Source organism: Glycine max, chromosome 2, assembly GCF_000004515.6.
Source record: "Glycine max cultivar Williams 82 chromosome 2, Glycine_max_v4.0, whole genome shotgun sequence".
Lineage (NCBI taxonomy): Eukaryota > Viridiplantae > Streptophyta > Magnoliopsida > Fabales > Fabaceae > Glycine > Glycine max.
Genome location: NC_016089.4, coordinates 28,541,468 through 28,559,475, shown reverse-complemented (window position 1 = coordinate 28,559,475; position 18,008 = coordinate 28,541,468). Strand labels below are relative to the sequence as shown.

At 32.9% G+C, this 18,008-nt stretch overlaps 2 protein-coding genes across 4 annotated transcripts; one reads left to right on the top strand and one right to left on the bottom strand.

The window, feature by feature from the left end:
• Positions 1-2,790: 2,790 nt before the first annotated feature.
• LOC102669418 (uncharacterized) lies at positions 2,791-5,357 on the bottom strand. 2 transcript variants are annotated; one of them, XM_006575138.4, is made up of 3 exons: positions 5,163-5,357; positions 3,939-4,112; positions 2,791-3,377 (listed from the first exon to the last, which is right to left on the bottom strand). In XM_006575138.4, the coding sequence occupies exons 1-3, from the start codon at positions 5,271-5,273 to the stop codon at positions 3,261-3,263; spliced, it is 402 nt and encodes a 133-aa protein (XP_006575201.1). In that variant the 5' UTR covers positions 5,274-5,357; the 3' UTR covers positions 2,791-3,260. The 2 variants fall into 2 exon arrangements, with proteins under 2 accessions (XP_006575201.1, XP_006575202.1); XM_006575139.4 differs by having other exon boundaries at positions 2,791-3,367.
• A 4,736-nt stretch (positions 5,358-10,093) lies between these two features.
• LOC102668842 (probable DNA helicase MCM8) lies at positions 10,094-17,037 on the top strand. 2 transcript variants are annotated; one of them, XM_014767827.3, is made up of 7 exons: positions 10,094-11,625; positions 11,731-11,883; positions 12,306-12,376; positions 12,476-12,594; positions 13,669-13,785; positions 14,922-15,714; positions 15,822-17,037. In XM_014767827.3, exons 1-6 carry the CDS (start codon positions 11,412-11,414, stop codon positions 14,923-14,925), a joined length of 678 nt encoding a protein of 225 aa, XP_014623313.1. In that variant the 5' UTR covers positions 10,094-11,411; the 3' UTR covers positions 14,926-15,714; positions 15,822-17,037. The 2 variants fall into 2 exon arrangements, with proteins under 2 accessions (XP_014623313.1, XP_014623310.1); XM_014767824.3 differs by having other exon boundaries at positions 10,097-11,625; positions 13,669-15,714.
• Positions 17,038-18,008: the final 971 nt, after the last annotated feature.

Below are 18,008 nucleotides of genomic sequence, written 5' to 3'. Positions count from 1 at the left end.
TCATTCAACTTCTACAATCCGAATTTTCCATGAAGGACTTGGGCCCTCTCCATCACTTCCTTGGCATTGAAATACTACAGACAACTGATGGTCTTCATCTATCCCAATCACACTATGCCCTTACCATCCTTGAACGAGCTAACATGGTTGATTGTAAACCAAAGAGCACACCACTTGAAGCTAAGATGAAGATAACGTCCAATACCACTCCCCTTGATGATCCAAGTTACTTTCGTGGGCTTGTTGGATCTTTACAATATCTCACTTTTACTCGCCCTGATATTTCATATAGTGTTAATTTTGTGTCCCAATTTATGAACTCTCCTACCATTGTGCATTTACAAATGGCTCATCGTATATTACGATATGTCAAAGGAACTATTGATGTAGGTCTCCACTTTACTTCACATACCACACTTGATCTTTTTGCTTTTTCTGATGCAGATTGGGCAGGTTGTCCCACCACTCGATGCTCCATCACCGGTTATTGTATCTATCTTGGAGGAAATCTCATCTCATGGTGTGCTAAGAAACAACCCACAGTTTCTTGATCCAGCACGGAAGCTGAATATAGGTCCATGGCAAACACTGCCGCTGAACTCACATGGCTTACCTTTCTCTTGCAAGACCTTCGCATTCCACTGTTATATTGTGATAATCTGAGTGCACTCCACATGACCATCAATCCCGTATTTCATGCCCGCAGCAAGCACATTGAATTGGACTATCACTATGTCCGTGAACGAGTTGCTCTTGGCCATCTTGTCACTCACCACATTCCTACCCATGATCAAGTTGCTGATTTGTTCACTAAGCCCGTGTCCAAAGCTACTCTCATGCATTTTCAGACCAAACTCTGCCTTCAACCTCGGCCTCGTTTGAGGGAGGATATTAACAATAATCAGCTGTTGGATGACAATCATGCAGAAAAAGGAAACAAAGAGCAGTTGGAAACAAATCCTATGATTGTGCTACTAATAATGACAATCATGCAAAAAAAGGAAACAAAGAGTCATTGGAAACAAACCCCTATGATTGTGCTACTAATAATGGAAAGTTGTTAGAAGACTAATCTGCTTTAAGTGGCACAAATCAATCTCACAAATAAACCAGATTGCAACTAACCATATTTAGGAAATTTATTCTATATTTAGAATTTTCTAATCTGCAATCAATTCACATTTAATTACTTTATTGCAAAATCATTATACATTATGCTATATAATTATCTCTTGTATCTCTTGTATGGATGCTGAGTGTTCACGTTTTTTAAAAAAAGGTTATACAATTTATCAGTTTTCTTCTAGTCCAAGCAACTCCAATTGATAGAGTCAAAAGAATTTTCAAAATCAATTTAAAAAATGATGCGGGCTTTATAGATTTTATATGCATCCTCTATATAGAACTTCATTAAAAAAATAATACTATGCAAGACCCTTTTTTTAATCTGATTGCAAGAACCTTACCCGTGATTTTATAGATGCGGCCAATTAGAGATATTTGTCTATAATCTTCTATTTGGGTTGGGTTCTCCTTGCTTGGGATAAGGCATATGAATGACGAGTTAGTTAGATCCTTATAACCTTTCAACATAAACCTTCTCACGAAGAGGTTCCCATTAAAGTTCCATCCAACATACACTTTCATGAATATTCCAGGACTTATCAAGATACCATTTAACCAATGACTTTATAAATTAATAGAAAACCAACACTAGAATTAAATTTCTAACAGAAGCCACTCATGAAGTTGATTCCATAAGAGCAAAATATATAAGATATTATGCTTAATAATAATAATAATAATAATAATAATAATAATAATAACACTGGTTTAAAGCTTATTGAAAACATGGATTTAATCTCAAAGACTGCCACATTTGATCATGTAATGCTGCAACACTTATATAGTAGACCTTCATCTTGGCGTTGACTGTTCAAGAGTCACCAAATGTACTTAAAAACATGACAAATCTAAGTTATATTTTGTTGCTTCACTGTTAACGTAAAATTTTTAATAAATTTTCCCAAAAGTGAATCTAAACACACTACTACAAATATGACATTCTAAGTCGGTTAAATTTGACATTCTACAACGGTTTTGAACCGTCATAGAATGCAGCGTCGTAAAATAGGATCATACTTATAACAACGGTTTTTCAACCGTCTTAAAAAATATAGGTTTTTAAGACGATTAATAAACAACCGTCTTAGAATGATCCATTTTCAAAGGCGGTTTGGAGTTATAGTCCGTCTTGGTATGTCATCGGATCTAAGACGGTTACTGAATAACCGTCTTAGAAAGTAAGACATACTACAACGGTTATATTAGGAATCGGCGTAAAATGTCTTACTTTTTAAGACGGTTATTCAATAACCGTCCTAGTATGATTTGATCAACAAACAACATTTAAGATGGTTCTGTAATAACCGTCTTAGAAAGTAAGACATTCTAAAACGGTTATTTAAGAACCGTCGTAGTATTTCTTTCTTTTTTTTTTTGCTGCTTATTTTTATTTATTTATTTCGGTTCTGTTATTTTTTTTTATCTCTGGTAGCCTTAAGCCAAAACATTGTAGATTGATGGAAATAAAGCAAAAGTAACTAGTGTCTACTCCCTAGCTTAAGTAATTAAAGTAGATCTATATGTTATCAACTCCCTAGTTTAAGTAATCAAAGTAAATTTATATACAAACAACTTGCAAGAGTAACTTATTAATACATGGGAGGGTCAAAATTCAAAAATGAAACAACAATCTTATTAGAATCAATAACTGCAAACATAAAAGAATAAATAAAAGAGTACTATTAAAATCACTTGTAATATATCTCAGGATGAATATAAAAAAATACAAATTTTCTCTCCAATATTATTTCTCTCCTCTCTACCAAACACACCATAAAAGAAACAACAATCTTTCCAATTTATTACACAAAGGACACAGCCTGAAAAAAGAAGAGCATGCATCAAGTAAACCAATTAGGCATGATGCCAAAGTAGCAGCAACGACATAATTAGCTTAATCCATCAAATTCCATTCAGGTAATGTGATATGATCACATTCACATTGATTCAAATGCTATATACAAGTATCTTAGCATCATCTGAAAGCTAAGAAGCCAACTACATAATGAAAGCTTCAAATAAATTAATAATAACATGGCGCAAGCTTTGATTTAAATCCTTTCAATTGAGTAGCATTGGAAATTGGACTTGTCCAGAGATGCTACAGCATGTCCCTCGCTTGCAATCTTCCAAACTCAAGCAAGCAAAACAAATAATAGTCTCCCTAAAAACAAATCAATACCTGCATGTCTGTAACTCCATACAAGTGAAGCTTCCCTTTTTTCAAAATATGATCGGGCACCTACATGTCTCTAATAAAATAAAAATTATTAGTGATATCCTCATAGAGCAAAAACATAGAAAAAATTATTAAGGAATAACCACAAAATTTAGATTTCATCAGTTATCACAAACATATTTTAGTCAAATTTTAATTTTAATTGAAAACCAACATCATAATTACTCAAGGATCTGCATAAATATTATAAGAGTGACAAATATGATATCTAAGGTGATAGAAAAAAGTTTAACTATACAATTGATTTTTTAATTATAATTAAAAATTCAATTAAAAAGTTTGTTTAAAAACATTTAATTGAATCCTCAATTATTTAAAACTATTATGATGGTATCATTTTCCATTATTTCCGTTAGTTTAATTGTAATGTTTTTAAATAATTGGAGAACTTGATTAAATTAACAAATTTGACAGAAAAAATGAAAAAGAAAATTTAAGGAAAAAAATGATAAGCTTATATCATATAAATGTTGATTGAGATAATAGTTAGTAATAAACCAATAATTTTAAGCAAGAGGGCAAAACAAAATGGTTGGTATCATTGATATATAGAAACAGGAGTATTGATAATTACCAAGAAAGAAACACAATAAGAAACCAAGGCAACAAGGAATGAGCCAAAGAAAGAGTCAGCAATTATTGCTGCAACAATGGGAAATAGAGAGGAGCTTCCATTAGCCACGTTATCAGATATACAATCAAGTTCCCAATTATTCCTGCAAAGCAAGTGACGTCCCCGCCATTGAACCTGCACGCATGTACGTTTAACAATTAATCAATACACAAATAATAATTAACATCATGCTTTGAGTAGTGAATAATATATATTAGGATCTGCAAAATTACTCAAGTATCCATGGGTATCCATAAATATTTGTTAAAAATAAATTTTTAAAAAATGTAAAATAAAAAGATTTTGAAACAAATAATTATACTAAAAATAAAAAAAATTTTAAAACATATTTTTATGCTACAAATAAATTACAGAAAATTACTTTTGTATATAATAAGAACATTTAAGTAATTTCAGATGTACCTGGTTAAACAAAGATCCCTTAACAAATTAACACCCCTTAAAAAACAACGTCGTTTTGGATCCACTGTAGCATCTCTAAGGTGTAACTTAGCACTACGTGAACAAGCTGACAACATTTTGTGATTGAAATTTAACATTCATTAATTAACGTCATGGATAAAATTAAAGATCGTAGTTCTATAGATAAATAATAAAAAAAAAGAGTAAATGCTTACTTTTGTTTATGAAAATCAAATTACAGGAATTGTTCACTTTAGTTCTTGAGATTTGTAAAATATGAAATAAAAATGAATTTATTTTTTATGAATTGTGAATACAGTTAGTAATTATAATATGTATATAATTTTAAATTAGTTATTATAAAAGTTAATAAATTTATTTTATATAATAATTTATTATCAAATAACACGGTCAGATTATACCGTACAAAGAATTTACTCATAAAAAAATAATAAATTACATTAGATAAAATTTTCCTTTTTTTTATAAAAACATCAAAAATTTAGTCTAGAGTCCGGAAAAAATCAAAACCTGAAAATAGCATATGACTTTATAAAAAATAAAAAAAAGAAATTAGTATAGGAAGTTTGACCAGACAAAATTACTATAACGTTTTTATATGTTAGTGGTTTCGACCAAGAGTCTGACGCAGTGTCACCAGTTTGAATCGCTACACCTAATACCAAAATTATTTTCTAGTAGCAAATGATTAAGAAATTAAATAAATAAATTGAAAAAAAATAGAGATGAAGTGTTGAGTACCTTCTTCTCGCCGAGGAAATTTCTGATCTTGATGGACTTGTTGTTGTTGCCAATGCTAGCTTTGATCGGAAAATGAGCGTACACGAATCTTAAGCTTCCTTTTACTGCCATCGTCAGAGCTTCATTTTGCGTCTCTGTTTTACACTCCTATGACTTCTGCGTGCCTCCTCCCAAGTGTTGCAGAGACACAAAACCCTAATTCGCTTGGAGCTTATATTGAACTTCATACGTCACAAAAACATGGATTGGGCTAGGCCCATAACTTACTCACTCGCACAACATTAAGTTCAAGAATTTGAATTTGTTTTTGTTTTTTTTTAATTAGGTCCGCAATGCATACACCTAATTAAAAAATATATACAACTTTATAGATTTAAATAAAAAAATATACAAGAAATTCAATTAAAAAAATTGAAAGACGTACGTAACTAAAAATTTGATAAATTTTTAAGAACCTGCATGATAGTTAAACATTTTAAAAATCACTCTAGAGCTTCAAACAAACTCTATTTGCCTTTAAAAATCCCCCCTACCACTCCAAAATATAAAAATTCATTGGCAAGCCTTTTCTCCTTAACTAATTAATTTCTAGAGCTTCAAACAAACTCTATTTGCCTTTTCTTTTTTTACCATTTTTACCAAACCTTTTACCCTTTGTTGACTTGCTCTTTATATAAGAAACCCTGTTGGCCTTGTCTACCTCTCCTTTCGAATTTGATCCATATCTGAGTTCTGAACGCACATGAGCATTGGGCATTGAATGCTGCTTCTTGCTGCCTTTAAAATTCCTACGACCTCTTTGCAGTCCAGAGATCATGCAGCATTACACCAATAAGGTGTCCAAATAAATGCTATATAGGAATAGTTGTCTAGTGCAGCTTTAACTGAAATATAATACAACCAATAAGGTAAATCAATTTCTTGGTTGTAAAAATGATTTTCAATCTAAATCTCGTCACTGCTCTTGACTTTTAATTATTATAAATTTATAATGAAACCAATTTAGATGCTTACTAAGCATGGCCCTTGTGATTGAAAAGCATAACCAACTATACAATGTAAATGTTGTTTTGATTATTGTGCAAATTTATTCTATCCAGGGAACTGGAACTCCCCCCCCCCCTCCCCCCCCCAATTCATACATTGAAAAACCAATTTACAAGGGCAGAACAGTTATATTCTCTTCAGTGATAAAAAAGAGAGAGAGAAAGATTTTAGAATTCAATTATCCATTTCCATATCTATACTAGGGGTAAGAATAAGAGAGTCCTGCAACAAATACCATCGATTTGAAGAAATGATTCAATTTTCAATTGCAATTGTTACATGGTAAGGAATTTGAAACACAGTAATCTTCCCTATTGTTTGGGGGTAAAAAGTAACATACAGAAGGTTAATATGAAAACAATAATGTTACAGAAGAAGTGTAGGATTTCACCTATCATGCTGGGCACAATTAGAACCACTGATGAACAAGAACTCCACTTTGTCTAAGGGATTTGAAGAGCTGCAAGCATGGATCATATGTTTTCTCATACTTTGCACTCCTCTGCCCAGGGCAACATCTCTGCCACCTATTGTAATGGCATTCAAGGAAAATATCATCTATCAAACATATGGCCCCAGTTTTAATCAACCTCGGAATCAGATCGAACTCAGTACCCTCCACATCCATCTTCATCACAACAAAATCGTTCTTTGAAACTGTCTTCTTCAACCAATTGGCAAAATCAAATCCCTGTATCTTCTCCACTTCGCCATCAAACTCCCTCATCCCCGACGATTGCAAAGGCTGAATCCTACCCATCCCCCGGCCTTTAACCTCAACATGCTCCCCGGGATCGCGATGAACCTCAACATTGCTGAGTTTAGTAAATTTATTCTATTTACATTTTTAGCAAGATCTTTCAAAGCAAGTATTATCAAATTCACTGAAACTCTTTCATGATATTAATTAGTAAATCCTACACTAATTCTGCAAACTTCTTGCTAAAAATAAGCAAAACATTATCAAATTCTCTATGTCTGTAATTCAGACAAAGAGACAAAGAGATTAGATTGTTCATACTTAAATATTCTGCATAATATAAGATGTTTAGAAGAGTGAAGAAAATGACTTACAGAGAACATGAAAAGCATTCCGTGGAGGTCGCCGAACTCTTGCTCTTCGACGACGGAATCAAATCCCGACGGCGTGAATCGCGGGACAGCGAGTGGAAGAGAACTGAAGGAACAAAATCCCCACGATCGGAGAAGATAGCTGGAGAGGATAATTGGAGTAACACGCACGCAAAATCTTTCAATGAGATGACCCCGTGCGACACAGCACATTATAAATTAGGGTTTCTTAAACAAAGACGGTCCTTCAGCAAAAACGTCTTTGTTTAAGTTTCCGATAATTGCAAAAATGCCATTATTAAGCATTCTAAGATGGTTATGTACGACCGTCTTAGAAATCGCGATGTAAAAACTAAAAACTTTGCTCCTAATTATAGAAATGCCATCGCGCCACCTTCTAAATCGGGTCTTCATGAACCGTCGTAGATCCTGCGTCGTAAAATGAAGCTTTTGTAGTAGTGACATATGCTATTGAATTATGTAAAAAAAAATGTTATTGAATTAAGGCCTACACTATTAACTACTTACACCATTAGATATTTACTATCTATTAGTAAAATTTTACTAGAATTTCCTGCTATTTTTTTCATAATTAAGAAAAAGAGATTTGAAAGACTACTCAACCCTTTTACAAAGATAAAGTATCGTCACTTAGAGGATTAAACAATAACGAAAAACAGTCAACACACCAATCTGAAAATAAAAGCACATCCCACCCATCTAATATAATATCTAATTCTAATCATCAATATCAATATTCAATTCAATCTTCATTATCAATATTAATATGAATCAATATATTATATGTAAGTTAAATATTGAAAAATTGTCTTTTTCATTTTTTACATGTGACTTTCTCTGATGTAATTTCTTTCTTTATACTCTTTTCAAAATACACAAACAATTCAAATTTCAAATGTCTCAACTTAAAAATATTTTTTTCAGTTTTTTTTTAAATAAATTAAATTGATATATAATAAATCTGATCCGTACCTAATAACTGATAAATTATTTCAAATTTTATTTTATACAAATATTGTTATGGGTGAGCTTTGTTTATCTCACCTATTTTTTATTGGTTATGTTTTTCTTATTGAATCTTTTTAAAATTTGTAAGCTCTTCAACCTATAAATGTGTTTGAACTAATACCATGATTTTGTTCTTATGATATTATGTATTATATATTTCAGTTGATGTTCAACAACTGAATTAACGTACATTTCGATACAGTTTGAGGGAGCTTTGTTTAAACAAAAAGTACCTGTGAGTTCGGTTTGAATTTTACTTTGATTATTGATTTTACCATTACATTACTTAATGGCTATAATGATGTATAGGAAAGAAACCAATTTTGGCATAATCGATCAATTATAGAACTATGATACTATTCAGATGGGACACCTCCTGTTTGGACTGAAATCAGTGTTAGATTTTGTAATTCATTAGTGTTAAATATAAAATGCAAAGTAATGAGCAAAGGATTCATGCTGATATTTTTTTAAAAAAAATTATATATATCATGGGTTCTTCAGGTTCCAAGATCGGTTTCATGAATCTGCTTGGTTTCTTTAAAATATCAAGTTTGGATATATGTTTTCTATTTCTTTTTCTTTGTTTGATAAGTATTATCCATTTAAAGAATCTTTGCAGTACCTGTGATTATCTTCTTTTTTTTTAATTTTTTTCTTCTTCCTCACTCTTTGTTATTGGAACTTGAAGATAAACACTGCTAGTTCCTCGTTATTTTTTACTATGTGCAGATTAATTTTGATTAACGAGTAAGAGAAAAGTGAGACAACATTTTCAGGTTAAACTTTTTAATTTAAGTTTATTTTTGTATAATATATTTCTCTCTCCTTTTATAATTTTACTATATAAATTTAAAAAATCAATTAGTTGATGAAACATTTTCGAAGATATCAAATTGACACTGGTACAAAAAGAACAATTTACTACGCACTTTCAACGTCGATAGTCAGAAACCGTTGTAGTATTATAAGTGCTGACATTTTTGTAATTAGGAAGTTTGTTGATGGGGACATAACTAAGGGCAAGGACCATGAAGCACTTGAAGGGCTCATGACCAAAGGCATACTTAAAAAGGCCCAACATAGTGATGAGGACACAACTAAGGACAAGGCTGGTCATTTGTATAGCTGCTATTGATGATGATTGAAGACTCATGTTTCCATAATTTTTATTTTTATTTTATTATTTAATTATTGCAATTAAATAAATAAATTGGTGGTTGTGGCTGAAACTTATGCCTTTTCAGCTACACCAATTTATTTCATTTTAGGGTTTGGTGAACTATATATATTTTCGTCAAAATGAATGAAGGAACTTTTGGGCATTATTTTCAAATACATGAGAAAGCTTCTCTTAGGGTTCCTGTTGAACCAAATTCTGACTTATCAAGGTTGATTCCTTGTAGCATCACCGCGACTTATCTTCCATCTCTGGAAGTGACGTCCCTCTCCGTCAACAATCCTGTATCAAATGTTCCGTCCCGTAAGATTCACGTCATTTGTCAACAAAGACAGTGCTACAAAAGACCATCTTCGAACACTACGTACCCCTTTTTCAACAACATTTTTGGAAAACACCGTCTTAGACTTGCCCATCATTTAGTCACGTGAAACTAGGCTCGTGCCCTCAGTCACTATTGGACTACGCGCGTTCATTGTGCCCTCCCAGAGCTCATCGTCTTCGTGTAGGTATCTTCCACGCCGCCTCGCCCCGTCATCGAACATCTTCGATTGCCGTTCAGTTACCGTCGTCATTGTCGTAGCTAGGTTAGTCTCTCATTTACCGTCGTTCCTCATTTTTATTCTCTTTTATCTCTTGGAGAAGAAATATATATGGCACCCTCGTTAGATCAAAGTGCAAACATAGTTTGTGTGATTACTTCTATACGGGTCAGTTAGGTGCCAGTCTGGTCCAACGATTACTTCTACGGGGAAACAACGTCCATGCCTCTGCTCAATCACATGGTTGCTGTTTTTTTGACTCTTTTGCTACCTTTATGTTGCAAGATTTTGACCAATATAGGTTTTTTTTTAAAAAAACTAAATACTATTTTGGAGTAATCTTTAAATAATTTATTAGATTCAGTAATTTTTGTTAGGCATGTAATTGGTAGCATGAATTAGCACACTTGATAAATTGTTTAAATATCACCCAAAGTAATATTTGGTTTAAAAGAAAACCATTTAGTCAAATTCCCTATATGTTGAGTTGCACAGTTCATTGAAATTGATTTTGCTTTTGTTTCTCAGGGAACGAGCAACTCAATGGGATTTTTGCTGACCCCAATAGGCTTAAGATTTTTCATTCAGACCCTTTTGATTACCATAGCATAACCGATGCTCTAAGAGGCTGCTCTGGATTGTTTTATGTATTTGAACTGCCTCAGGACCAACCCTACTATGATGTAAGTAACCCCCTTTGTAATTCATAGATTTTCTTTTTTTATTTTTTATTTTGTATCTAATGAGAGTTCGTGATTAATTTTGTATCTTGCATGATGGTGATTTCATTTTGCATAATCTTTTAATCTTCTCTCCATGATTTTAAACTGCAATCAGCACCATGATTATAGTTTTGTTGCGATTATTATTAATATTGTGAAAAATGGTGAGCCAATGCAATGATGCAGTCACAATTAGGATTGTGCACTACTAAAAAAATGATTTTTTACAACACATCTTCTAAGAAGGTTCCAAAAAACCATCTTAGAAGGTTAGGTAATGACATTTTTGTAAATAATAGGAGATGTACTAAGACGGTTTTTGAAAAATCGTCTTAATAGACTGTCATTTTAAGACGGTTTTAATAGATTTTCACTATTTTTAATATTTGAATGTGTCCCTTTAACTATTGTCTCGCACTCTCCAACACTCTCCAAGACCAAACCCTAGAGCCCTCTTTCTCCCTTCCTCTGTCTTCATCGTTCCCACCCTTCCTTCTCTTTCTCATCTCTCAACACAATCAACGTGGACCTCTAACTATCATTTAATTTCATAACTTTTTTATTTTTTTCAGATTAGGATGGAGCCAATTGCAGTGGATTCCAGTGAGATTCCAGAAGTGTGTAGGAAAAAGGATGGAGTGGGATAAGGAGGTGGTTCATGTGGCACGTGTGTTGTATGGTTTACTCAATGAGGGGCTGGGATTGGTTGCGGAGAGGCTCACGAAGATGGGTCTGGTGGAAGGAAGAGTTATGGTGGGGCACTATTATTTTGACAGCTGGGATAACCCTTGCATTATTTGGTGGTGTACGAAAGCATCCTATGGATCAGAATAATGTTCCTGTCAGGGGAGATATTCATGTCATAATTGTTGGTATGTTTCATGTTTTCTCCAATTTAAAGTTGGCATAATGGGACAAGTTAAGAAGTTATGGAGATGAGACGACAAACTACTAGTATTGCAATTTCAATTTTCTAGGTAATCCTGGTCTAGGTAAGAGCCAGTTGCTACAAGCAGCAGCTGCTGTCTCTCCACGTGGTATCTTTGTCTTTGGTAATGCCACAACCAAAGATGGCCTCACAGTAGCTGTAGTGAAGGATTCCATGACAAGTGACTATGCTTTTGAGGCCGGTATATGTTCTTAAATTTCTTTTATGGTTGTACTCAATCATACTCTGATATTTTGGCTCAATGTGTACCATTATTTCCAGAATTAGGAGGTTAATTGTGATTGGCCATGATTGGTAGGATGCTTCTTGACTTCAAATTGTGTTCTTCTAAGATTATGTTTTAGAGTTTGATTCTTCAAAATGATTTTTTTTTCTATATTTTGAAATCTTCGTTTTGGTGCTTGTTTTGTTTCCTTAAGCTCTGTAGAATTAATTTACTTTATCTTAGTTTCAATGACTTATACAATAAGATGGAAAGAGGGGGGAAAAGTTTTTTCTCATGTTATCTAGATAAGGATATAATTGGGTCTAACTGAATTCACTATGATCCTTTTGCCAAAAATTGTATGCATTTCTGTGAATGATTGTTGGAATTTATGTTAGGTGCTATGGTGCTGGCTGACAGTGGATTGTGTTGTATTGATGAGTTAGATAAAATGTCAATAGAGCATCAGGTTTGTTCTCTGGTGCCTGGCGATCAATTTCTTGTTACTACTTTAATATATATTTTAAACTTTTACCTGAAACCTTATCGTGAAATTGTAATAATACAGGATTTGCTTAAGGCGATGGAGCAACAGCGTGTTTCTATTGCAAAGGCAGGATTAGTAGCAAGTTTATCATCCAGGACTTTTGTCTTAGCAGCTGCAAACCCCGCTTGTGGTCACTATAAGTAATTTTCTATTTTTTTATTGTTCCCACAATTTCCCTTTAATGGGTCATTCATATTTTGATATTTTGTCAGATTTATCATGATAAAATAATATATAAACACTAATAAATCATATAAAGTTCACTAATATCCAATACATTTCCATTCTCTCTTTAAACGATGTAGACGTTACTAAAAACAAATCAAGCCTAACTCAGTTGAAAAAGCTAGTTAAGGAAGAAAACATGGAACATTTTTATACATCTACCTTATGCTTAGGATTAGATATATAATTTTCATTTATATATCTTGCAGACAAATGATGTTCAAGCTCCACTTTTTCCATTAATTGCAAGGTGTAAGCGGAATGTAGAATATAGGTATAATAAAATAATGAGAATGCCAACTACTAGTAGTACTTAATTAGAACAAAAGTATCAAAATTAAAACGAAAATAACTTTGATGTTGTTAGTATATGAGTTTAATTTTGATACAGTGTAAAAATTTAAATTTTTAATTAATTAGAAACTAATGATTTGTGAAACAATTACTGCAAAAGGTATAGGAGAATATATATAATTAATTGCAAATGTTAGTGTATTTAAATTAGATTCTTAATTAACATATTCATATTGTTATTTTTTGTATCTTTTTTATTTATTGAGACAGTGGAATGATATGATACCGCACTATATTTATTGAGACAGTGAAATCACCTAAGTATTGAGATTCTTTAATTTGTATAAATTGTATTCTATTATTTGCTATCAAAATAAAGCCAGTCATGTAACATAGCAGTGTTTCTTTGACAAATTCTGCAAGTTATTTGTAAAAATCTCTAATTAATTAATATGGACAACATATTATATTATAACATTTATATTAGTTATTTACATTTAAATGGGTTTAATATAAAGTGATCTATTTAAGCGAGCTCATTAGACTGTCAGAAAATTAATATGGGCTTAATGAGCGAAAACCAATTTGACCCATTAGAGGATAATGAAAACCCTAATAGGTTTAAAACCTAAGGAATGGTTATGGTCCCCAATACACCAAAATCAATAAACAGTTTTTCCTCTCCCCATCTGAAGAGAAAACGAAGGTCCCATAAGGAAGAAGGTGATTTGGTTGAGGAAGGTCATTAAACCAATTGTTTGTGACCATTGTCAAATTCCGTTGCGTGTTGATCAAACTCTCTATGGATCCAGGTATTCCTTAAAACCTCTTGATAATCTGGCATAATGTGTTTTGGTGCTCATTTGATATTTTATAAGGTTTATTGGAAATTCCCAACAAGTGGTATTAGAACCACCATTACTGTTAGATTATTGGGATTTAAAGTTCTATTTGATATGTATTATATCTGGATCCTTTTAGTTATATGAACCCTAATTTTATTTTGGGGAGAAAAAATTTTGATCAATAAAATTGTAAAACCCCTAATTTTATGTGTTATGACCATAAAGTTTTTCTCCTCTTTAGAATTAATAAAAGGCCTTTGCATTTGATTTACGGGGTTGTATAATTTTTTTTTGTTTGTGTCGCATTTGCTGACATATTATTCTATTGGAGATAAAGGTTCTACGTATCTTGTGTTGGCATTTAGTACGTGACACAATTTCATAAATATATATTTTTTTATATGAATCAGTGATAAGACAATAGTCTTTTGTCTTATATGAATAATTTATTATTTTTTGGCCAACTATTTATTTTATGAAATGATGATAAACTGATAATTTATGATATTCATGTGATTAGTATAAATTTGTGATAGTACTGTGATATGTTTGTTTCGGGTGCGTAATTAGTTTACCACGATGTAGTTTTTTTCAAACATTTACTGCGATCACAATTGGGTGCAAATTTAACCATTATAGATCCTTTCCATTTATTTGCGTGTCCTGTAATTTTAATTAAATTGATTGAACCATTATGTTGCCAAAGTAACCTTTATTGCGTAAATTAATTTAATTAAATTGCATGGATGTTAGTATGAAATTATTTATGTGAATTGTGATCGGCCCAAAGGAAGACACAATTTGGTCAAATAATAACATACCTGCGATGATAAATATGTGACAATTATAAAGTTTTTTTTGTGAATAATAGTTGGTACCAAGAAAGGTTATTATTTGACAGAACTAATTGTCAATATTTGATCATTGCATTGAGAGTACCAATTACAAATTAGTTTCTCTGTCCAAAGACTAGAATTAATGTTGTGTTGGGTATCTTGTGATGGATCTATTATGGGAAATATTTGCATGTCTTGTTATATATATACTTTATATGACTTGCTTGATGATTTGTGAACATGTTATTATTTTTGTTCTCTGTGTAGTTAATATTACCAGTGCTGCAAATGTTACTGCCAAAGTGAATTCTATCCCAATGCTGAATGGGACAAATTTTAAGGTCTGGAAGGAAGCCGTAGAAATTGTTCTTGGCTGTATGGATTTGGACTTGGCATTGAGGACAGAACGACCCATTTCCACTCCGGAAACCTCTAATGAGGTAAAAAATTGAGAAGTGGGATCGGTCCAACCGAATGTGCCTTATGATCATGAAGCGCTATATTCCAGAGGCGTTTTGGGGCTCTATTTCTGAGGGTCAAAGTGCAAAGAAATTCCTTGAGGAAATTGAGCAATACTTTGCCAGAAATTAAGAGGTGGAGACGAGTAACCTTTTGGCTAAACTCATCTCCATGAAGTATAAAGGTAAAGGAAACATAAGGGAGTACATTATAGAGATGTCCAATCTCGCATCAAAACTCAAGTCACTTAAGTTAGAGCTTGGTGAAGACCTGCTCATGTACTTGGTTTTGATATCACTTCCTGCACACTTTGGGCAATTCAAAGTGAGCTATAACACTTAGAAGGACAAATGGTCCCTCAATGAGCTTATATCTCATTGTGTGCAAGAGGAGGAGAGCCTGTAGAGAGATAGAACTGAAAGTGCTCACTTGATTTCGACCTCTCAGAATAAGAAATGGAAGAAGACTAAGGGTGCTGCGTAAGGGACTTCTTAGCAAAAGAAACAAAATAAGGATGAGGAATTTGCTTGTTACTTCTACAAGAAATCGGGACACATGAAGAAAGAGTGTCTCAAGTATGCCGCATGGCATGTGAAGAAAGGTAAATTTCTTACTCTAGTTTGTTCAGAAGTTAATTTGGCTTTTGTACGTAAAGATACTTGGTGGGTAGATTCTGGTGCTACTACTCACATAAGTATGACTATGCAGGGTTGCCTGTGGAGCCGACTACCAAGTGATGATGAAAGATTCATCTTTTTGGGTGATGGCAAGAAGGTTGCAGTGGAAGCTATTGGAACTTTTAGATTATAGTTAAAAACTGGATTTTATTTGGATTTATTTGAGACTTTTGTTGTACCATCTTTTAGACGGAATTTGATTTGTATTTCTAGTTTGGACAAATTTGGATTTTCTTGTTCATTTGAAAATAATAAAGTTAGTCTCTACCACAATTCAAATATGGCTAGTTCTAGTTCTTTAATTGATAATCTTTACATGCATGATGTTGTTAGTTCCTATAATGAAATACTGCAAATAAGTTCACATGGTACAAAACAAAAATTGAATGAGAATTCAGCCACCTTATGGCATAAGAGTTTGGGCCATATCTCTAAACAAAGAATTCAGAGACTTGTGTTGGATGAAATTCTTGACCCTTTGGATTTATCAGACTTTGAGGTCTGTATAGAATGCATAAAGGGAAAATGAACAAACATAAGGAAATTAGGTACCGAAAGAGCTAAAGACGTCTTAGAACTAGTGCATACAGACATTTGTGGTCCTTTTCCTACAACTTCTTAGAATGGACAACAATATTTCATTACATTCATAGATGATTACTCTAGATACGGTTACCTATATTTGATACATGAGAAATCCCAATCCCTAGACATTTTTTAAGACTTTCAAGGCTGAGGTTGAACTTCAACTTGGAAAGAAAATTAAGGCTATCAAATCTGACCGTGGTGGTGAGTACTATGGTAGATATGATGGATCAGGAGAACAACGTCCAGGACCTTTTGTGCTTTTCCTCAAAGAGTGTGGAATTGTTCCGCAATACACTATGCCGAGAAAACCCAGCATGAATGGTGTAGCAGAATGAAAAAACCGAACTCTTAAAGATATGGTGAGAAGTATGATTAGTCATTCTTCTTTGCCAGAGTCACTTTGGGGAAAAGCCTTAAAGACCGCACTTTATATCCTTAATAGGGTGCCAAGTAAAGCAGTTAACAAAACCCCTTATAAACTTTGGACTGGTAAAATGTCAAGCATTAAACATTTGCACATTTGGGATTGTCCAACTGAGGCATGGGCTTATACGCCACATGAAAGAAAGTTGGACTCAAGAACAATTAGCTGCTATTTTGTTGGCTATGTTGAATGCTCTCAGGGCTATAAATTTTACAATCCCACCTTAATATCATTTTTGAGACAGGAAATGCGAGATTTCTTGAGGAAGTTGAGTTTGGGAAGGAAGAGAACATAAGAAATGTTGTCTTTGAGGAAGAACCTGCTATTTACAGTGATCAAGTCCTCATACCTATTACTGTTCAAGACACAACTCCAGTAATAGAAGATAATGTTCAAACTATTGACATTGTTCCAGAACAAGACAACAATGAGGCTCTCCCTCAAATACCTTTAGAGCAACCTCGAGAAGTGTCATTAAGGAGATCCATTAGAGAGAGAAGAAGTGCAATCTCAAATGATTATATTATATTTCTCCAAGAACATAAGGATGGTGTTGGTTTAACAGAGGATGATCCAATCAACTTCTGTCAAGCTATATACAGTTCTAACTCTCAAAATTGGATTGACGCCATGAAGGATGAGATGAAGTCTATGAATGACAATGAATTTTGGAATCTAGTAGAATTGCCTGAAGGTGTGAAACCTATTGGTTGTAAATGGATATTTAAAACCAAGAAGGATTCAAAGGGTAATATCGAGAGATATAAGGCTTGTCTAGTTGTTAAAGGCTTTACTCAGAAGGAAGACATTGACTATAAGGAAACCTTTTCTCTAGTATCTTTAAAGGATTCTTTTGGTTAAATTGTGTAATTTTAAGAAAATTCGTGTAATTTTAAGCCCTCCCATTTATTGTATTAAATTGTCTTGTATTTTTGGTTAAATTGATTGAAACAACAAGTTGCCAAAGTAACCTTTGTTGCGTAAGTTAATTTGATTGAATTTACATGGATGTTGCATGGAATTATTCATGTGAAGTGTGCTTGGCCCAAAGGAAGACACAATTTGACAAAATAATTACATGCTTGCAATGGTAAACATGTGGTGATTATAAATAGTGTGATTTTCCATGTGAATAATGAAATGTTCAAAGACAATCATTATTTGATCGAAATAATCATCATATAAGTTTTCCATGTGAGCAATGGA